Source organism: Lonchura striata, chromosome 19 (genome assembly GCF_050655825.1).
Source record: "Lonchura striata isolate lonStrDom1 chromosome 19, ASM5065582v1, whole genome shotgun sequence".
Taxonomy (NCBI): Eukaryota; Metazoa; Chordata; class Aves; order Passeriformes; family Estrildidae; genus Lonchura; species Lonchura striata.
The window spans coordinates 8,093,127-8,114,838 of NC_140721.1; the positions used below are offsets into that span (position 1 = coordinate 8,093,127).

A 21,712-nucleotide genomic window follows, 5' to 3' on the forward strand; every position below is an offset into this window, starting at 1 on the left:
GAGGTGGAGGAGCATTCACCCACTCAAATAATGGGCTGGTGATGGTAGAGTCACATTAAATTCATGCCCTTGAGTGTGGTTTACTGGCCTTCCTAAAGCAGCAACAACTTGCTCACCAGTCTGCTATGAATCTCCAGAGCTGACTGGATTTCTGAAATTCCCCAGGTGTCCCATGGCTGATGATGACTGTGGCCAAGCTGCTGTCCCAGGGCAGTTTTGGATGATACTGATACTTATAACTTAAGAACACTGTTACAGCTTCAATCCTGACTTTAGCAGATAGTCTAGTAGAAGTATTTGCTACCTGTAGTATTGGCTGCTGACTTGTCTTCAGGAAAGATGATAAAACTGTGAGAATTCTAGGATAAATCCTGTAATATTGCAACCCTTCCTATTTGTAGGAAAAAATTAATACTAAATCCAGCAAAATTTGGAATATACGTGCAACCTCTTCAACCAGAGTGCTGGCGTGTTGCAGCTCGCAGAGCAGCCCTTGTGCTGCCTGCTTCGGACAGATCTGCTCGGAGTGGCTTTGCTGGAAACCCCCTGTTCCCCTGGGTGTGTTTTGGACACCAGCTCTGTGTGTCAGGTTGGCTCCAAGGCGTAGTCACAGCTTTTCTGTGCCAGCCCCATCCCCTCTCTGTGCACAGAAGCTGTCTCGTGGTTACTTGCACTCACAACGAGCAAAGGAGAGGAGCTGTTAACATTGAGCATCTTGAAATCTGTGTTAAGTTGATGTTTTACATTCTGATGGTTTCTGTGTTTCACTACCAGTGGAGTGCAAAGGCTCTGAAGGAAAGGGGCTGCTTGTCTATTCCAGTGTAGAATATACAGTTACCTTTGTACTTCTCAAGGGCTTCCCCGGGATGGATTCTCGGGATGCAATTTAGTTGGTGTTGCTTGTCTTAAATTTTTAGAAAGGGGAGTTTCTGTGACTGGAAAAGAATTTGATTTCAAGCTGAGAGTGGAATTTTTTCATCTGGTAGTTGACTCCCTTCTCTTAAATGCCACTTAGCTACTGCAGAAACAAAGTATATTAAAAGTGGCAGAGAGACATCTTTTATTTGGTGCATACATTTTATTTATATAATCTGTAACTTATTCTGTTGTTTGTGATAGCACTTGCTGTAGCAGTACTAAACCAAACTGAATAGAAGCATTTAGGATGGTGTAATCATGTTTTTGACCCTGCTTGCTGACAGGCTTTAATCCTTCAGTGCCAGACACTTGACCCCAAGCCTGGTGCACATTAGTAATAGCAATACCTTGATGACATGACATGTTCAGCCCCTCTCCTGTGCATTAGGGCCTGCAGGGAGCTCTGCTGTTCTCCTGTGTGTGCTCACAGGAACCTGAGGTGGACACAAGGCATGAGCCATTAGGTTCTGGTGGTGTCTCGGTGGGCACGTGGTGTCAGCATTGGATTTGAAATCATGTTCCTCATCTCACTGTACCTGTTTGAGTGACTAAAGCATTTTCTGGTTTCCTTTCCCATCGTGGCAGCCTCTCTGTTCTGTGACACCACCTGCTCAGCAGCGGGTTCAATGTGACATCAGCTTCCCTCATTTCTGTCCCCTCTGCAGCAAAGTACATCCAAGGGCTTCGAGGACTTTCAGCACTGTTACAAAAACAACCCTCTTACCTGTGTGCTCACCAATTCCTGTGTAAAGCTCTAGAGTATCCCAGGGTTGATGTTTTTGGGATGTTATTGCTGGGAATGCTACCACCACCTTTCTGCCCAGTAGGTTTCAGCCAGGTTAGTGTTCCCTGTGGTCAGGATTTCTTTCCTACCACAAGATTGTTTTGTTCATGTCACCGTGCTCCCGAGATCTGCCTCTTTCTTTTAAATAAACCAAAAACTCACAAAGTACCTCTATAAACCCCTGCAAAATCTGTACTGTAACAAATCTGTATAATTTGTATTGCTGTATAAAAATTAAAATAAAAGCATTCAAACCTTCTAGGTTTTTGTCTTCAAATTTAAGGATTATTGTGTCCACAAGGATGAACTCAGCAGGATAAGAACGGGAAGCTTTGTACCAGAGGGATGTTTGGGATTAGTCTTTGCAAAGTCTACTTGGCCAAAGTTTTGTGAAGCACCCAGGCATCCTGGCTGTGAGATGGCTTTCCACGGGGTGGTAGCAGCATTTATTTTCCTTCAGCAGGAACTTTCAGTTTCAGCTCAGAGAGAGCCAACGTGCAGCTGGGGCAGGGGAGGAGGCAGCACTTCCCCTTTGCCTGGGGAAAATCTCATTCCACTCCAGCACAGAGAAAAGTTTCTAAGGTGAATACAAAACTATTCAGCACTACTTCAGCACATCAGAAAATTTCCTCCAAGATGTGGCTTGTGTTAGAGCTGCTGTGAAAATGTTTCTGAACAAATGGAATGCATTGTAATCCCACTTAGTGGTTGGGATGAAACACATGCTCATTCTGTCTCAAAGCAAGAGGAGCTTGATGCTGATGCGCAGCAATGCTTGACTTGCAGAGCTGGTGAGCTTGGAGCCTGTTGGAGCTTGGAAAACGTGGTGGAGCTTTCTCTTCCAGCATTTGGTGTGTTTTGTGCAGAAGAAGCTGTTTAGATGATACCCTGTTTTCCAGCCCTTGTTTCACTACTGATTTTTGATCAGTGTTAGTCACAACACCTGATTCAAGCAAAGTCAGCTGGTCGTTGAGCAGCCCCCACCTTTGTGTGAATGTAAATCAGCCCCCAGGGCATTTGGCTTCCCGGGGCCCAGGTAAGCTGAGCCTGGTAGAAGATCGGTCCTAGTGAGTTTTCTGGACCCAAGAGATCTCTCTGCAGCCTGTCAGCTTTGTATGAAAAGGTGAAAAAGTGGATTAGGTTAATTGGTAAACCTTCCTGAAGGAGTAGGAACTGTGTTATAGGGGGAAAACAGTCCCAAGTTGAAATGGATGAGCTTTGAAAAGAACACGAACGGTGAAATTACAATGTGGTGTTTCTGTGACTTCCTGCAGTTGATAAAAAACATGCTGCTCCTTTTGTCAGAAATCAGAAATTGCTTCTAGCAGCAGATCTCAGTGAGGCAGAGGGGTCTCAGGAGGATAGAGCCTGGTTTCCCAAGCTAGGTCTGACCTGAGGGGTCATTTTGTGTGTGTTGGAGGAGAGTTGGTCTGGCCTCAGGAAGAGCAGAACCTGTGGCTGTGCTGGGAAGTGACTGAGGACTCATCCTAAACCTTTACATGCAGCTCTTCTTAGGAGAGATGTGAAGAAGGGAGATAGGATCCACGCAGAGGCGTGTGCTGCTGCAGTACTTGCCCCAGGCAGGGTGGTTGGCTCTCCAAGAGACTGATGCCTTTGGAGGGCATCCCTGTGCCCACGAGCTGGCACATCACGCTGGGGTGACTGCTGCGCTGCTCTTTGGGCACTGGAGCAGCTTCTGCCTGCCCTGCAGAGGCTGAGTGGTCCCTCAGGGGACAATCTGGTGACAAAGGTGCAGCCCAAGGCAGCCAGGGCAATGTCCACACCACAGCACTGAGTCCCTTGACGTTGAGACCCACCAGAGAACCTGTAAACAAATACGTGGCACCATTTTAGCAGTGGCTGTTCCTGATGAAATTCATTTTGGGTATAAAAGATGAACTTTAAATGTCTCCAGCGTATTTTGAGTATTAGTTCTGCTATAAAGAACTCTTTTGCAAAACTTCTGTTGTCAGCTTATGTATGAAAGCCCTGCTAGAAAGCTATTAATAAACTATAATCACTAAGACCTCTGCTAGAAATGCCAATTTTGTAACAACTCCTTTGGCAGTGAAAAAAACATTTCACATTTTGTAATGCCCTTTACACAGAGACCACCCAGAAACCATGTGAGCAATTAAAAGGTGAGTCTGCCTCTTTTTATCTTTGGTTCAGATTATACTGATTTCAATATAGGCTTCAGCACCTGGATTTTGTTTGGGAATGGCTCTGGAAGGTGCATTATTTTTGCATCTCAGATTAGAATTGGAAGAGAGAAAGTCTATTTGCACATACAGTGGATAATTATAATATTGAAGTAATATTTCCTCTGAAAGCCTGATAGCTAGATTTCATCCCAGAGTTGCAAAAATCGTAACCAGTTAGCTCCTAAATCATTTTTATGATGAAGAGTCACCTTCTTGCACAGAGAGCTGGGTGTAGGTGGCTGCCCTAATTTAAATATAACAAAATTTCCCTTTACTGAACAATTTACATGAAGAGAGGCTTTGTAGAACCGTAGTGAAGCAGCGTGAAACGTTTTGTTTATGGCTGTGACTCGTGTGTCCCGTGGCTCTTGCACTGTTGTGTGTGTGCAGACTTCCCTCGTGCTGGAGCAGGATTCCTCTTTCATGGACTGTGACAGGGCTTTAAGCCAATACAGAAATTCCCAATAGGGAATTCATGATCCCTCCTTATTCCATTCAAGCAGGGAAAAATGTGAGGAATTACTTTATTTAGGAGTGCAGTGAAATTGTGCCAATTATGCTGAAGCATAAGAACTGCTTTTATTCTTACAGCACTGGACAGGAGCTCCAGCTTTGGCCATTAGCAGTAGTGACCTCAGGCTGTCCTGGGGCTGGCCTCAGACCTCCTCAGACCTTTGCTGCCTTTGTTTCCATCTTTTCCATAAAAACCCAGAGAGGGATTGCAGTTTGCTGTGCCTGCTTTGAGATTTTCCCGGCAGCAGCGCAGCGTTATTCCTGTGCAGGCTCTTTGCTAAAAGGAGCTTTTGTGGGGCACCAACAGCTCCTGACCCTCAAGGGAAGTGGCCTCGGTGCTGTGTGTGGTCCCACGCTCTCCAAGGCTCTTCCTCTCCCCACAGGAGACAAAGTGACCCCAGTGGGGTCGTGCAGGCGGCGGCGCGGAGCCGCGAGCGGCCGCCGGGCCGGGCAGCGGATGTTGGGGTTGGTGATTCACAGGGGCAGGAAACCAGCAACTGCAACGAGCCCTGGAGGAACCAGCCCCGGCAGCTGGAGGTGTTGGAGCAGCTGGGACACTTCAGGGACAGCAGCTGAGCCTGTGGGTAAGGTGGGCGAGGGAGGGAGGGATGGGCAGAGGAAAGCGCCCGGAGGTGTTTGGAGCTCCTGTGGGGACAAGTGGGGGGTCCCACTGGGCTCAGAGATCCCATGTCAGACCTTGGAGAGCCTTTAAAGAGGTTCAAGGTCATCCCTGTCAAGCCTCTCTGAAGAGCAACATGGTGGATGCTCCCTCCTCACTGCTGCTCCTGGCCATCACCAGCTCCAAGGTAGGAATTTCCACCTCTCTCTTCCCAGCAGCATTTAGACCCCTCTGGACCCGAGATGAGCCCATCCCACACAACCTGGGTTGCCTGTTTTACAGTACTGTACTTTACATCTCCTCATCCATCTGCTGGTGGAAGCGTGGGTTTAATTACATTATTTCTGCATTCACATCTTCTAAAATATTCTGGAAGATTCAAGTCTGTGCTGAGCTTCCCTCATCCCTGCATGGTCCTTCTTCTGGCTCCTGCCTGTGGCTTCTGGGACTGCTGCAGCCCACGCTGCTCCCCCTCCAAAGCCCAGTCCTTAAAAATAACCGATTCAAACAACACTTCCTGGGTTTTCCATTGATTTCAGAGCTGACTGGCATCATGGATATGAATGTATTTCTTTCACTGCATGTAAGTGCTTGAAATAGCTGATTCTAGATAGAAGGAGATTTGGTTTTGCATCAGTTTTCTCTTGTGTGAATAATGTTCGGTGTAAGACGGGCCACGAGTCAGATAATTTAGCAGAAGAGGATAATTTGGGGATAATCTTGCATGAGATTGGCTCATTTTCGTGGTTCTGGAGTCCGTAGTTACACAGGGGTTTCCTGTATTGCTAACATGGGGGCTCCCAGTGGAGGTGAATGATGCTGGGAGGCTTCAGTGCTGCCTGGAACAGTTGGAAATACAAGATATGTCTGTGAGTTACCTTCTTGTGCCGCCATGCCTGGTGTGATTGGGGTTTTGCACTGTATTTTCCACCCAAGGTTTTTTTAAAGCATTTCCAAAGTTATAATCTATGTGGAAGTTGGTGTATCAATTCTAACTGTCCCCTTTTATCATATGTTCTACTGAAATGCATCCATGAAATATTTCTATTGGCATGAAAGCCTGATCTGCCTGAATGGCTGTAAAAACCCCAGATTTTTACTCTATGGCAGCAGCCTTCCTAAGAAGCCTGACACTGGCATAAATCTGGTAGGAAATGAGATGTGCAGACTTCTGGAAAGGAGCTTTTCTGAAGGCTCAGTGCTGGTCATTGAAGTCATTCCAGCCACAGGAGCTTCCTTGGTCTGAGACTTTAATTTCTGAATTGATGGGACTTTCTGTGGCAATCTGTGCCACACGGGCAAGCAGAAAGTGGAGCTGCTTTTCTTAGACATGTTAGAGACATTGACTCAAGCTGAATATTGCATCTGTTCAACAAGTCAGTGTGCCGAATTTCATATGGTGAGTCTTTAAATACACTCTCCACTTCATATTTCATAGCAGTGACTCATCCTACCAGCCTGAATTAGAATTAATTTACTGCAAACTGGTGCAGACCACAAAACTTACTGCAGGGGAGAGAAAGTGACTGGTTTATATTTGCCTTTTGGGCATTTTTTGATTGATAGAATACATAATATAAATACATAAAGTACATAATATAAATACTTTATTTTAGTCTTTATCTTGCAATGTGAACTGGGGGTGGGCTTCACATCTGCAAAGGGCTGAAACGTCTTCATCAGAAATTATCTCATGGAAAACCAGGTATTGCTGAGGCCACACCAACACATTCCTTACTCTCCTGGTATCTCAGCAAAAGTTAAAGTTCACTTTAAGTGCTCTTGCAGGTTTTTTTAGTGAGCTTTGTGCGTTTTTTGCTGCTTTTGGGAAGTTCTTCCAAACTTTCCATCCATTAGGAATTTTATTTCTAGCCTGTGCATATCTGGCTTATATCCACTCATTTTATAAGCCAGAATTGTCTTATTTCAATTCCAAAGTTTTTCTCACTTTGTTGTTCTGCTCTTGGGCAGATGGACAGTGAGTGTACATGTCCTCTTACTCTCCATTTCAGGGGAATTAAAAGCAGAAGACCTTTTAGTCTTCCTGGATAAAACCACCTCTTCTTCCTTTGGATCTTCATATTGAGCCTTGTTACTGGAGTGAATCCTTAAATTAGGACAAGACCTGGCACAGAGTAGATAAACTTTCGCTAGTTCATTAATTTTTCCAAATTTTTTTTTTTTTTTTTTAGTAAGAAAAAGGCTGTCTCCTTGATTGCTAAAAATATCTGAGGCCAGAGAAGGAGCAGCCCCTGTTTGGGAAGACCAGACCACAGCTGTATCCAGACTCCAGCGTGGTGCTCTCCCAGGAACTGCTTGTCTGGAGCAGCTGTTCCTGAGGGATTGGTGGGGTCAGGTGCTCGGGGTGTGCCCTGCTCCCACCAGCTTCCTCAGCACAAAAAAATGGAAAAACAGGCAAAAGGAGAAGAGAGAGGTGCATGAACAGAACAGGGCATTGTGACACCATCCAAGTGACACTCCTGAACTGGATGGGAACCTGTTTTCTCCCCGAGTTTGGGTTTAGCATCTTGCAGCAGGCTGGCCATCCATGAACTGCACACGTCCTCGTGTGCAGAGTCTGTCTGTTCTGCTCTCCAACTCCCCAAGGCAGAGCACAGGGAAGCACATTCAGCCTTCCAAATATTTTATTTATATCCTGCTAGCCGTGAGTAAGTGCTTCCAGCCTTCTGCTTGTCATAAATCTGTTCATCACCTCCTTCTGTCAGCTCCTTACCAGAGCAGGGCTTGTACCAAAATAAAGGATTTTCCACGGGCTTGGGTATTTGGGGAGCACAAATGATATTCAGTGTGATTTGGGGGCTTTCTTGGGGCATAAAGATGTGATGGGGTGGGACACACCATGTCCTGTTCATCAGCCCTCAAATTGCCACTTTTTGTGTCCCTGGTGAGTGGGGGCTCAGGAGCAGACAGGTTTTGCTGCCTCACTGCCCGTGACCAAAATAAAACTGGCTCTGGAAAGGAGAAGGAGGCCTGCCATGCAATAGGACAAACTAGGTCAGTGATGTCAGGTGTCTTCAGCTCTGCCCTACCTTCATTTTAAAGAAAAAAAAAAAAAAAAAAAAAAAAAAAAAGGAAAAAAGCCAAAAAAGCCAGGAAACCCACCAAGCAGCAGCATTGCAGCTCTTTGTATTTTAGTCACCAGCATTAGACCAACTTCCCTCAGCTGCCTCTTGGAGATGCTTTAGACATGATCTACAGCTCATGATTTCCATGGGGGATGCTGAGCAAAGGAAAAATGATGAGAAAAACCACATGGTTTTGACTAGGCTCTTTTGGGTTCTGGTCTTGCACCTACCTCTAGGGTGGATGCATGGATGTCTGGGCAATTAAATTTAGAATAACACATCTCATCTTCCTCAGAAAGTGCTGCAAAAAACTGTGCAGGGAAAGAGAGGCCTCTGGCTGCCTGTAAAAGGCAAAGCCATGGCAGAGTGAGTTCTGGTAGCTGCCAGGTCCAGAGAGCCCAGGGAACCTGGAGCACAAGAGGAATAAGCCCAGTTTGTTCTCCAGCAAAGGGTGAGGTCCCTTCTGGACAGCCATGGGGTGTTTGGGAGCCACTGAGAAGATGCTGACACCAAACCATTGCTCCTGCCTTTGCTCAAGGTCTATCTGAGTGGAAATGAGGGATTCGCCTTCCTCTCCTTTCCCTGCCCCATGCTGATTTACACCATGATTATTTTCACCACGCCCTGATAAACCAGAACCGTGGCACTGGGCTGAGACTTCAATGGAGACTGGAGCACAAAGCTCCCACCAGCACGCTCAGCTGCTGCTCCAAGTGCCTGGCAGGGACAGGAGGAAGGTGCTCAGCCCCCACAGGCTCAGCTGCCATGGCAGGCTTTGGGTTTTCGGGCTGTCAGAGCAACTTCCAAACTTCTGCAGAGTTTGGGCAGAGAAATGTTGTTTATTCCACTTTAATCAAGCAGAGGCAGAAGGTGCTGAGCAGGGCAGAATCAAGCTGATGCTTTCTATTGTCTGCTACTGGCATTTGTTTTGTTATTTTGAATTATTTTAATTATTAATTGCTGTAATATATCTTTCCTCCTCCATTCACCAATTTAATACTGGCTAAAATTGTAATAAGAGAGGTTGGAGGTAGGCAGCAGGAAAGTTTCCTGCCAGCCAGAGTGATGATGTACTAGCCTTTGGCATGTTGAAGTTTCTCCATCTCAAGGGAAAAAAGAAAGTTGATTGAAAAGAAAAACAAATTAAAATAATCTGTAACTAAAGCAAATCTGAACCAGGGGAATACGAATGGGCTAAATGATCCATCTCAGTGCCAGCAGGCTGCTTTCTGTGATATTTGTAGGATGTTTTATATTTTAAAGGAAGAAGTTGAAGCCAAATCATGCTGATTGTTAAAAAATGTTAGCTGGTGTTTGTGAAAAAGCCTGTCATGGAAAGGAGGGGAAGAGCCAGTGGCTGAGCCAGCTCAGAAAAACACGTGGGGAATTTCACACTGGGAGTCACTGTGAGCTGCAGGAAAGAGCCAGAACACGTTGTGCAAAGGTCTTGACTGTTTCAATATTGCCTTGTGCCTCCCTTTTGCCCTCTCTTCTAGATATTAAAAAATGACTGTCTGCTGACAGCGTTTGATGGCAGCGGGGTGGGTTTGGGCACTGGGAATGAGGAATTCAGAGCAGTGCAGGACAGGCATCGCCTCTGCTGCCCTGTGCTATGAGCCCAGAGTCCCTTCTGCATCCTCAGCAGCCTCCCTGGGGTGGGAGTGCAAACAGCCCCTGGATTTTGGGGTTAAATCTCTGTGAGGGATGGCCTCAACCCCCCAGAGCTGACAGGGTGCCCTGGCCGTGTGTTGCAGGCTGGATTTGGCCATGGTGCAGCTGGAGCTGTGGGCGGCCGCGGCGCTGATGCTGCTCGGGGCGGCCGTCAGCCTCTGCGTCAGGTGCCAGCTCTCGGGTAAGTGCTGCCCGTCGTACACAGAACTTGGGGAGCTCAGGAGAGAAAAAGACCCAGTTTTATTTCTGACCTCGCCATATACAGAATTCCAAAAGTGACAGTGGATTGGAGGGCGCCAGCTCTCGGGTAAGTGCTGCCTGATGCTATCGGACATGAAATGAGCACACAGAACTTGGGGAGCTCAAGAGAGAAAAAGACCCAGTTTTATTTCTGATCTCACAATATATAGAATTCCAAAAGTGACAGTGGATTGGAGGGTGAAATTGCCACCTCTCCAACCACACTGGTCAAACCAACAGTCTATCAATTCTCTCCTCCTACAAAGAACGCAAAACAATCATTATTTGCGTGAACAGTGCGTAAGAACGCTGGTAGAAATCTGTAAACATTATCAGAAGTCTACAGAAGTTTTATGAGAACCTTAAAACTTTCAAAAGAACTACAAAAGAAAACTTAACACTTTCAAAAATCAGAGCAACAGCTGGCCACCACACTGGCTGGCCTTCCCTCTTGGAATGTCCCCTGCACTGTGTGGGTTTGGTTCTGCTCAGCTGTGTACCAGGACAAACTAGGTCAGTGTTGTCACATGTGTTCAGCTCTGCCTTGCCTTCATTTTAAAGGGGAAAAAAAAAAAGAAGAAGGAAAAAAGCCAGGAAACCTTCTGGGGATGGTTGTGCTCCGTGGTGGTGGGCACAACCTTCACCGAGAGCATCGTGCAGCACCAACGGGTGGGAGCCACGAGAGCACAGCACACACAGACAGACAGACACAGACAGACCCACACAGACAGACAGACACACACACACAGACAGATGAAGCAACTCAACAGTGAAGATATGGGAGGGTCCAGGCATGGAGTTCCACCAAGAGTTTATTAGCTTTAGTTTATTAGTTTTATGGAGTTCCAACAAGAGTTTATTATTTATTAACAAATAAAATTAGGGTTCAACACTGAAGGGGTCCACTGGCCAAAGACACAGACAAGGGAGGATCCAGGTTATAAATACAGGGAAGGGACCACCAGGGAATGGCAGGGTGGATGGGCAGGGTTACACAAACCAGTGGGAACACAGGGAAGGGAGAACTCTCTAGAATGTGAACACAGAAGGGAAAAAGGGTAGGGAAGGCCAATGGGGAGGACAAAACCAGGATAAATTAGCACAGTGCTGCAGGGCACCATGGGGGAAGGCTCCTTCCTCACCCTGGGCTGTGAGGAGTGCCCAGAGCCTGCAGTGATCTCTCCAGGGCACTGCTGTTATTTTCTCCCCAGCTGGCTCACAGGCTCCCACAGGGATGATCCCACAGCATGAGAATGGAAGAGGCTCTGCCAGAGAGCCAAGAGAGAAGAAGCACCTAAAAGTGCAGCCCCCCTTCCCTGGGGCAGGTGTAGCACTGAGGTCCCTCTATGTGGTCGTGTTGTTGGGTGGTTTTGGGGCTCCACCTGGGAGCACTAGCTCCAGTTAGACAAATCCTGCAGATTCGGGACAGAAGGGCAGGCAAGGAAGGGGAGTCTGGAGGATAAATTCATATAAAGAGTAGGGAGAGCACCCAGTGGGGTTTGAGCCCCTCCCCGAGCATTGGGTGGGTTTTAATGGGGGGGAGGCTGCAGTTCGGGGTTTGGGGGCAGGACTGGCTGCTGTGCTTTGTGGAGGTTAAACAAAAACCACAATTTAAACAGTTTCAAAAAATTTAATCAAAACCCTACTGCAACTGCTGCTCACTGTTTTCTCTGTCCTGACGTGCTGAAGAAGTTTTGGGAATGTATTTTACTGGCCTTTCTGACCTCTAACTCCAAAATAATCCTTTCTAAGAGCTTTTTCTTCCTTGTCTTCCAGCTACCAAACGGGAGACACAGCTGAATGAGCGGAGGAGCCAGTAAGTTGCTTTTCCCAAACGTGTTTCTCCCCAAAACAACTCACCCAGGGTGAGCCCCAGAGCCAGACCAAAGCTGAAATCTGGGTTTATATAAAATAAAATAAAATAATGCCAGGATGGGATGCAAGGCAGCGTGCCCCAGCCCAAGGTGCTGCTGAAGCCGCAATGCCTTTACAGAGAATAATCCAAAATGAAACTGAAGCTGACTGTGATGTTGTTGAATCATTAACTAGTTGGAAAAGGTCTGGGAGAGAAGGGCAAGTTCTTACCCTGTTCTGTTGTGCCCTGAAATGAGATGGAAAGATTATTTACTTCATGAAGAAGCCCCTGCCCTTGGCTGGTGCTGGTTGGACCACATAGCAGAGCAAGCACTGACCTAAGCACAAGAAATGAAGGAAATGCAGTGTACACACATGCACTGCCCCTTATTTCCTTCAGCAACAGACAAACCACAGTAAATGATGTTAAAAAAAGCAAAGCTGGATTGTAAGCTTTGTTGCAGGAGATGCAATGTGGCTCTGCAGTGGCCTCCAAGGGGTTGGGGTTTTGTTTGTGTGGGGAAAGGCTCTGGAGTGATCCATTGTAGACTGAGGGAGCAGCCACTGAAGGTTCTGTCCCACAGGCTTCATCCCTCAGGGACTCTTGCTGAATTGTCCCAACTTCTTGACATTTATTCCAGGATTAGGTGGTTTGGGCTCAGGTTTGTGGTGTTGTCTGCTCTTTCTGGAGGTATGGTTTGGGTGTCTTGCAAACAAAGTGGTTTGACTCTGTGTTTGGGATTTTTGGCAGCCTTGGGCCGTGAATCCCAGCTGTGTATGGGGCAACCCCAATGAAAAAGGGGGAAAGGGTTCCCAAATTGGAATTAATAAGTACCTGTGTAGAAACACAGTGGAAAATGTGTTGAATTCTCTTGTGCTCTGAAAAGTAGCCCTCTTAATAACTAAAAAGTAAAGAGGTCACTGGGCATAGGTTATCACTGACAGCATTCTTTTAGTCGTGTTTATATTAAGGGATGATGGGAGGGGCAGAGGCAGCAGTGGAGGTGAAGCAGTTGGGTTTGAAGACATTTAATGCATCACCATCCATTTTCTAATGGGTAAAAAGGTTCTTCTGGGCTTTGGTGGCTGAAGCATCAGAATGAGAATTATCCTAAACGATGTTTTCCTCATCCCTGGATCCTTCCCTTGCATATGTTGGCTGCTCTACCAGTGGTCCTAAACCATATCCTGTCTTTAAAGGATCAAAGAATTGTCCAGAAAGGTGCTCCCAGGTCATCCAGGCCCTGCATGCATGACATGCTGAGCAGTGCAGCTTGGCATCTCACAGAGCCCAGCATGGTGCTCCCTGCCCTCCACTCACCAGTCAGGTCTCTTGTATCTGTTTTCCTTGTCATAAACCCCAAAATTCAGCTGAGGTTGTCCTGCTGTTTTTTCCAGGCTCGAAAGCCAGCAGAGATTTGAGGTGATTCGATCCCATACCAGTGAGTATGAGCACTGCATTGGTTCCTGCCTCGTGGTGTGAGGGCCCTGCATGCACAGAACAGGGGGAAAGTAATGTTCAAAGGCTCACCTTGAAGCCAGGCCATGAAATGGTGAGACCTGGATTGCCCAAGCCACCTTAGATGCTTCTAGGTGTGTGAATTCTGAGCTCCAGTAAAAAACAAAATGCTCTTTGCATTGAAAATGATTCACTAAAGCGATGCCGCTGAGAAGTGGCACCTCAGCTGCTGGGGCTCTTGGACCCTGTGAGAATGAAGGTGTGGGTGACAGGAGTGACTCATCCCTCATCCCCCTCACTGCTTCCTGCAGCAGCTCGGGTTCAGCACTGAACTTTTGGGTTTTATGCCACAAGGAGCAGCTGCAGGTCCATTGTGTGGTGTGTCCATCTGCAGATGGCTCTGCCAGGTCCATGTGAGGTGTGTCCATCTGCAGATGGCTCTGCTGTGTCCCTGTGTGCTGTGTCCATCTGCAGATGGCTCTGCCAGGTCCATGTGAGCTGTGTCCATCTGCAGATGGCTCCGCCCTGCCCAAGGACTCTGCTGGCTCCAAGCCCCTTGACCCCTCTGCAAATCTTTCATCTCAGCCTGACCAAAGCTCTCCACTGCCCCTTGCAGTGTGGAGGGAGGGGAATGACCCCCGAATCAAGTGGGTTTGGGGGACAGTAGGTGACAAGGCAGCGGCTGGGACTGTAGCTTCCTCCAGCGAGTGTTTGCAAGCTCTGTGGTCTGCACAGACACCACCTTTTTCTCTAGTTGTTTCTTGTTTCGACCATTTTTGAACATTCAAGGAACAATCTGGAAGCTATTTTAGGATGCATTAGTGTGAGAATCCAGGGCTTCCCTCTGGCTGCCCTGGCAGGTCTGGGACCCTGGCAGGGGTCAGGAACCCCCCTGGACAGAGCCCCCAGAGACACTGGCTGTGATCTCTGCCCATGGAAAAAGAGTTTTCAATCTTACAGGATGAATTATAAGCTCTGAGTGTTTGATATAAGTAATAATTAAGTGTGGCATGGGTGCAAAAGTAAAATTTTAGTATTCTAGATTATGGGTCCAAAGGGGACAAGATGGAGGAAATTGGGTGTGTCTTGAACTTTTTCCTCTTCTTCTCCATGCCCTCCATGTTTCACTGTGGTGTTGGCATTTTTCTGTTGGTTCAGGCTGGGGACACACTGTCCAACGTAGGTGACAGATATTGGCACGTTATTGTAAATGCAGCCCAGGGAGTTTCTGGTATTTAATGTTTGTAACATCCCACTGAGGGCAGAGCCCCACACGCTGCCCTGCAGGACAGAGCTGGGCAGGGCAGCAGAACATGTGAGAGATAAACAGAATAAACAGCCTTGGAACCAGCACAGGCCAATTATGGCTTCTGCTTTGGCAGTGGGGCAGAAAGACAGAGACTTTCTACAACCTCGGAATCACCAATAGCACAGATTCCGACACATTAGGAAAATGCTTGCCAGGGATTCCTGTCTGGTGGATGTTCTGTGCTCTTTAACATATCTGCTGCTGCCATAATAATTAACATGATAATTTTGTTGTTGTTGCCAGCTGCAACCCGAAGGCTGGAAAAAAGTAAGGAACCTGAAAAGTTATCGATAGCAAGGTAGGAAAAAACCCAAATAAAATCTAGTTATAGAGCCAGGGTTGGATGAAGTTCATCTAATATACATGAACATTTGGGATTGCATTCTGGGCCCTATAGATATGGCTTGGGCTGTATTTAAAATCAAAGAATAGTTTGAGTTGCAAGGGACCTTTCAAGGTCATCTAGTCCAACCTGGTGAGGAGCAGAGACATCTTCAACTTGATTGGGTTGCTTCACTTGTTGATGGTCAATAGTATATTCAGACTTTTTCTGGTTTTTGTTCAGTATGATTGCATTCTTCTGGCAACTGATTAAATCAAACCCAGGAGAGTGAGCTGTGGCTGTACATAACAGACACATCATGGGAAGGAAATGGCCATTACTCACTTATAAGCAGTTTGGTGTGATAAATCCCCTTCTCCCCACCACCAAAATCCCCAGTAACTACACAGCCATTGTAACTCTGCTGCAATATTCAAGCATAGTTATTCCCATTTTGGGACTTTACTCCAAATTCTTAATCTCCCCCTCCTCCATGTGTGTACTTGATAACCTCACAGGGAGGTTTCATGCATGGTCCTCCTGATGGTGTGTAACTGTTGGTAGGGTTTGCTCAGACCATGGATTTTAGGTCTCTTTTCTCTCTTTCAGTAAAGCCAACGAGGAGCTCAGTGCTTCCCATCACACTGGATATGGTGAGCAGCTTCTGGGAGAGGCACAGATACAATGAACCAACCACATCTCCTTCCAATCCCCTTCCATGGGCAGGACACCTTCCACTATCCCAGGCTGCTCCAAGCCCCATCCAACCTGGCACTGGACACTTGCAGGGATGGGGCAGCCACAGCTGCTCTGGGCAGCCTGAGCCAGGGCCTCCCCACCCTCACAGGGGAAAAACCTCTCCCCAGTATCCCACCTAACCGAGTCCTCTGTCAGTGGGAAGCCACACCCTCTTGTCCTGCCACTCCCAGCCCTTGTCCAAAGTCCCTCTCCCCTTTAGAAGGGGCTCTAAGGTCTCCCCAGAGCTTTCTCTTTTTCAGGCTGAACAACCCCAGCTTTCCCATCTGTCTCCAGAGCAGAGGGGCTCAGCCCTTGGAGCATCTTTGTGCTCTCCTCTGGACTTGCTCCAGCAGGTCCTCATCCATCTTAATTTGTGTCTGTCCTGGGTCTGAGTTTAAAACCCAGTGCTCATCCTGCTGTGGCTGACCAGTCCTGGCACAGATTGTTTAAAATATCACCCCTGGCTGTCCCAACTCCTGCACCCTGCAGTGTCCATCCCTGCAGCCTGACCTCAGAGCTGAGCAGGGGTAGAGCTGCTGGTGCTGAAATACTTGGTGCCTCCCTCCATTGTCAAACTGCTCCCATCACTCAGCTTGAGTTCACGTGTAATGTGCCCCTCTCTTGTCCCCAGGGAGCAGGGACGAGGCCAGGTACCAGAATTTCCTGGCAGGTAAATGCTGCAGCCTTATGCCTCGGGGTGTGGGAAGGAAGGCTGCCCAGGGGATGGGAGGTCCCAGGGGATGGGAGCTGGCAGGGAGCACGCAGGCAGCCAGCACTGCAGCTGGCAGAGCTCTGGCTCAGTCAATTTAGAGATTGCTTTGTAAGACACACACTGATCTGATTAATGGGCAGAGCGGAGGGGGACGGATGCTCCCTCCCGGGCAGTGTGAGCTGGTGTTTGCCCTAAGAGGATTATTGGTGTGTGGGGCTGTGCTCTCCTTTCCCAAGCCAGGGAGCATATTCCCCATCTCCTGCCAGCTGGCAGGATGTGTCCCTGAGAAGCTGTGAGCCGGGGTTTTCCCAGGACCTGGGATGGATCAGGGCTACCTCCCTGTGCTCCAGCCACCTGGCTCAGCTGTGGACAGGCTCTGGGGCTGTGCCAGGGCTTTGTGGCTGCTGGGGATGTCAGCTGTGGTTGTGCTGGGGGTGTCCAGCTGTGCCCAGGGATGGCTGTTCAGGTTGATGCCTTGGTGGGGTGCTGACAGCAAACCCTTGTTCCTGCAGAGAACTGCCTGCAAGAAGATACTGCCTATGTGTAAGTACCCTGTGCTGCTGCCAGCACGGTCCAGTGGAGCCATACTGGTCCCAGTGCTGTCCTGGTGCTCCCACAGCTCAGCCTGGGAAGCCTGTGCTGGGCAGGAGGAGCTGACAGTGCTGCTCTCCTCACAGGGAGCCCATGTCTCTGGATCACTACTACAATTGCACCAGGCTCTTCAGACCACCCTGTGGTAGATCTCCAGACAAGCCAGGTGGGTTCCTTCATCCAGCCTGGCTGTCCTGTGGCTCCAGGGAGCTCGTGAGACTGTTCTTGCTGAGGTCTGTGCATCACTGTGCATGGCCTGAAGGAAGTGTGGGTCCAGGGGACACATTCATTAATATGTGCACCATGGGTGGCATGGGTAGCATTAATATCTGTAGCATATGGGTGTAGCTGTGGGATTTGAGGGATATCCAAGCCCCTATCAGTCCATCTGTTGCCCATAAACAGCACAGCCCAAAATCATTGGTGACTGTGCTCCTGTGGGAGTGACCACCCAACTCCATCCCTTGGTCACCACAGGCTGTCACAAAGACTAACCATTTTTTAGCTAATCTATATTTAATTGTGGGAAACAGACCCCTCCTGCAGGTGCTGAGGGATCTTCCCAGGTCACTTACATTTCCATAGGTCCTTTGTCACTCCTCTTTCTTCTTTGCATCAGAGAAAGACGAGGATTCCTATTCCTATGAAAATGTCATCATTGGAGTGTCTCAGGGTTCTGATCCAGGTAAGTGTGCTGCTGTCACGGGTCATGTGTGTCACACAAAGTGCAGAGAAGGAGGTGACCTGCTTAGCCAAGAGAAACCTGCTTGTTCACAGCTCAGCTCTTCCTACCAGCTCTGTGGCACACAGGGGCTGCTGCAGGCACAGAGCAGGCCTGGAACATTTCCCCTTTCTGCAGGAAAATGCACCTGGTGATACCTCCACCCTGATGCTTTTGACTTGGTGGTTTCTGCAGCAATTCAGGAGCTTTGAGGTCTGCATATTTAGGTTTTTAGTGTTGTTTTGGCCAGGATGGTTCTAGGTTCTAGCCCCTAGCTCAGGTTTCTCACCAAATCCAGCACAAGAAGGCTGAAGCCGGGAAGTTTCTGGAGGATGACACTGGACCACAGTGTTTCTTCAGGGCTTCCAGCATCAGTCCTGGGGTGTTGCAATCAAAATAGGAAGTGAGTTTTGTTTCTTTCTGTGATCTAACACACACTTTCTGCACTGCTGGAGCCTACCCTGCTCGTGCTTGGCTTTGTGCAGAGTGATTAGAGGAGGCAGGAGCAGCAGGGACCTGTCTGATCCCCATCTGTGCCTGCAGATACCCAGGCACGTGGCCAGGGCTGGAGGGATGATGGGGCAGCATCAGCAGATCTGGGCTGGCTGGAAGCTCAGCCATGGGCACGGCGCAGCCGGGGGCAGTGCTGGGAGGGGGTTCACAAAGGCCCCTCTTTAGTCCATTTGCTGCTCAGTATCGTCCTGTCCAAACTCTTCCTTGTCACAGATGAGGCTGCAGACTATGAGAACAGCATGACAATACTCACATGGAAACTCCAGCAAGGGCAAGGTACGTCCTCAGCTGTTATTTGCTCTTTGGGGCTTACTGGCCTGGAGCACTAGGCCAGTATAAACCATGCAAGGGCAATGCAGCCATCACCCGTGTCTTGAGTTATGTTTCTTCCCCAATTGTCCATGATAAATATCCAAGGCAATGTGCAAATTGTAGCACACTCCTGTAACTGAATGCTGCTCTGTTGGGATGTGGTGTCTGTCGTACTCAAAAAGGCACCTTTGGGTGGCTGTGCCTAAACCCTGACCATGGGATGCTACAGAAAAATGTTGCTCTTTAGGTCTTATATCCTCTTACACTTGAGGTTGCCCCAGAGCAAGCACAGCTGTGTAATCCCCTGTGCCACAGAACTGTGTGCACACACCCCGTGGGCCAGCCCTTGACTCTCCTGCTGTAGTCAGGGGCCCTATTTCTCAAGCTGACCTTTTAACCACACTTGAATTTAACATGTGGCTTCCTGTGAAGCATGAGGGGAGTTCTGGCCTGGGGGACAGTGGGGAATGTACACATATATTTAAGAGCTTTGTGTCTCTGGTGTGAAAGTTGTCTAAGAAAAGTGATTCCTGTTTGCCTACTCTCTAGATAAAATGCTTTTTGGCTCTGAAGAGCTGCCCAGAGTGTTTTCAAATTTGCTGTGATCATTTTGAAGCCTCTTCAAGGAGATCTTGACACTGATCTGAGTTTTCTTAGCCCAGGCACAAAAACATGTCAGCAGCAAAGGCTAAAGATTGGCAGGACACACGGTGTGTCAGTGGTCTGTGTGTTTTTACATCGTGTTTTTACACCTCTCACTGATAAGTGCTTCCCACCCTCACCCACAGCCCCGGTGACAGAAAGCCTGGATGATGAGCCAGACTACATCAACACAGGTCCTGCTGTCAGAGCAAAGGTAGAAACAGAGTAAATGGTTGGTGTGTTAAGGTAGGGTGGAAGGATTTGGTTTATGGTGTTTATTTCGGGTGGGAAGATTTGGTTTATGCCAAAGGGAGTTCAGCTGGAGCTCTGCCCTTGCTGGCAGCACCAGCACAGCAGCCCACATGGGCATGGAGGAGTGTGAGGAGCCCACCCTGTGCAGTGCCTCATCTCTGGCTGGTGCCAAGCTGACTAACACGGATCATGGAGACAAATTTGTCCAAGTCCATGTCCCAGCTCCAGCGCTGCCCTCCTCCAACAGGCACAAGAACTCCAAAGTGCTCTGGAGCAGCTGGAGCCAGCACTGCTCCATGCTGTGGACAGGGACACCCAGAGCCCCTGCTCTGGGCAGGGATTCCCTCAGCTGAGCCCTGCCTGCTGTGCTAAGACCACACATCCTGCCCCATTATCACCACCAGCCTGATGTTGCTGATAAAGAATTACTCAAGGTAGATAAAGTAAAAAAACTGCAGAGAGCTGCAGGAAGGTTGTATGACACTGAGGGACAGTGAATGATGTGCTGGTCAGTGCTGGACACCCTGCTCCACACTGGACTAGGGACCAGTATTGCTCTCCTGGTTGGGTTTTTACCCTTTTGAGCACCTATGGAGGCTCATTGGGATTGTCCTTATGCCATGTGCCAGCTGCTCTAGTTTTATAGGGCTTTATATCCCCAGAGTGTAAGAACCAGCAGTGGGCAGACTCCCAAAACTGGATCTTTCTGAAGCCATGCAGAATACTTAAGATTTATCCCCACCATGCAAAGCACAGTCATCCTATTCTGCACACTAGGGCATTTGCTTCTGCTGGATGTAGCTGGATGTGGAAGAACCCAGCCTGAGAAACCTGAGCATATCTTGCTGCCAGGCATCTTTTTGCCGTTATAATTATGCCTCTGTTGTAGCCTTTGCTAGCAGAGTAATATTCTGAAATCTCAATGTCCAACCAACAAATGCCAGCAGAAGTTCTCCACCAAGGGAGGCTGAACTGAGAAATGGGCTCCTGGTGCCCCTGTGCCTCCTGCTCTGATCAGGGATTATCCTCCAGGAGCACAACTGGGGTATGTCACTGTTTGTCTCTGGAAAGAAAATGTAGCAGGCAGCAGAGTTAAATTGAAAGCAGGGATGAAAAGTCAATGGACTCACTGTTTTTTCTCCTCTTATTTCAAGTATTCTGCATAAAGACTGAAGAAATCTTCTGCTGAGCTGTAAGAGTGCACCCAGTGAACATGCACACAGGGAGAGAGGAGATTTCCATCCCTCAGTGAAATCTCTTCTCCAAACTGTGCCTGCAGTGACATAGAAGGGGTGTTACTGAAAGAACTGCACTGCTTGAAGGCCCACAGAAGTCCAACTGCAAACCAGCAACTGGAGAGAGCACTCTGCCCCCAGTGACCATGGGCAAGCCCCAGGCTCCTCATCCCAATCTCATTTTCCTGCATGTCCACTCGAAGATGGCCAGTCTGGGCAATGTTTTCTCCAGTCAGGCATGAAACGAATCCTTAACTTGCTGAGCAGTAATGCAGCCAGCTACTTAATTTGTCAGGGTGACTCATGCACGAAGGTATTAAACCATAGGGATTACATTCTGATTTAGTTCCTGTGCTCTCCTATAGAAGCAGTTTCCTACGTGAGAGGAACTGGCGAGGCAGAGGTGGTGTTTATAACAGCAGTGGTTGTCTGGAGCTGAATGAGATTCCAACCTGTTGACAAAAGCTAAAGAGGATTAAATGCCTGCCTTATCCATGGGCATGTAATTCACAGTGTTGGTCTATGGCAGTTTTCCTCATGTTTCAGTATCTGTTTTTAAAATGATACAAAGAACAGCAGAAACTGTGAGAGTCAGATCCGCAGCCACCAGCCTCAGAAACTGTACCAGTCCCTCAAATGGCTGTTGGAACATCTTCCCAGAAACAGAATCCCTATCTCCTGAGCCCTGATGTACAGATCTGACACTTCTGGAACACTTATTAAAACTGAAAAGCTTCCAAAGAAAATGGGGTGTTTTGCTATGGTTTGATATGATAGATGTCTGCATGATCAGGTGACATAGAAATGGGAGGACATGAGGTGACATGGAGTGATGTGCAGGATCTTATGGGGAAAAAATGCATTAAAAGCCTTCCTCCTCAAAATCAGATCAGAAAACTGTTTCAGGAAAGAGCACAGCCCACACTCATGGTGAGTGAGCAGAGAAGGGGAGCTAAGGGTTAGAGAGCTGTGGTGTGGGAGAAGAGATGTCAGGTGCTTCCTGCTGCAAATGACTTG

At 48.1% G+C, this 21,712-nt stretch overlaps 1 protein-coding gene across 9 annotated transcripts; it reads left to right on the plus strand.

Moving 5' to 3' along the window:
- Positions 1-2,109: 2,109 nt before the first annotated feature.
- On the plus strand, positions 2,110-21,205 carry LAT2 (linker for activation of T cells family member 2). Of its 9 annotated transcripts, none has more exons than XM_085557575.1 (13): positions 2,110-5,003; positions 9,879-9,976; positions 11,812-11,851; positions 13,288-13,331; positions 14,901-14,955; positions 15,589-15,632; positions 16,349-16,387; positions 16,942-16,972; positions 17,107-17,186; positions 17,640-17,705; positions 18,468-18,530; positions 19,355-19,454; positions 20,615-21,205. In XM_085557575.1, exons 2-12 carry the CDS (start codon positions 9,892-9,894, stop codon positions 19,435-19,437), a joined length of 630 nt encoding a protein of 209 aa, XP_085413701.1. In that variant the 5' UTR covers positions 2,110-5,003; positions 9,879-9,891; the 3' UTR covers positions 19,438-19,454; positions 20,615-21,205. The 9 variants fall into 9 exon arrangements, 8 of the variants coding, with proteins under 8 accessions (XP_085413701.1, XP_085413699.1, XP_085413703.1 ...); XM_085557573.1 differs by having other exon boundaries at positions 19,355-19,422; positions 20,238-21,205; XM_085557577.1 differs by having other exon boundaries at positions 19,355-19,422.
- The last annotated feature ends 507 nt before the right edge of the window (positions 21,206-21,712 follow it).

Coding starts and splice junctions, on each gene's coding strand:
- LAT2 (XM_085557569.1), top strand. CDS start 9,892: ATGGTGCAGCTGGAGCTGTGGGCGGCCGCGGCGCTGATGCTGCTCGGG. Junction 13,332..15,588: donor GGTGATTCGATCCCATACCA/GTGAGTATGAGC, acceptor TCTCTCTTTCAG/TAAAGCCAACGAGGAGCTCA. Junction 16,973..17,106: donor CAAGAAGATACTGCCTATGT/GTAAGTACCCTG, acceptor CTCTCCTCACAG/GGAGCCCATGTCTCTGGATC.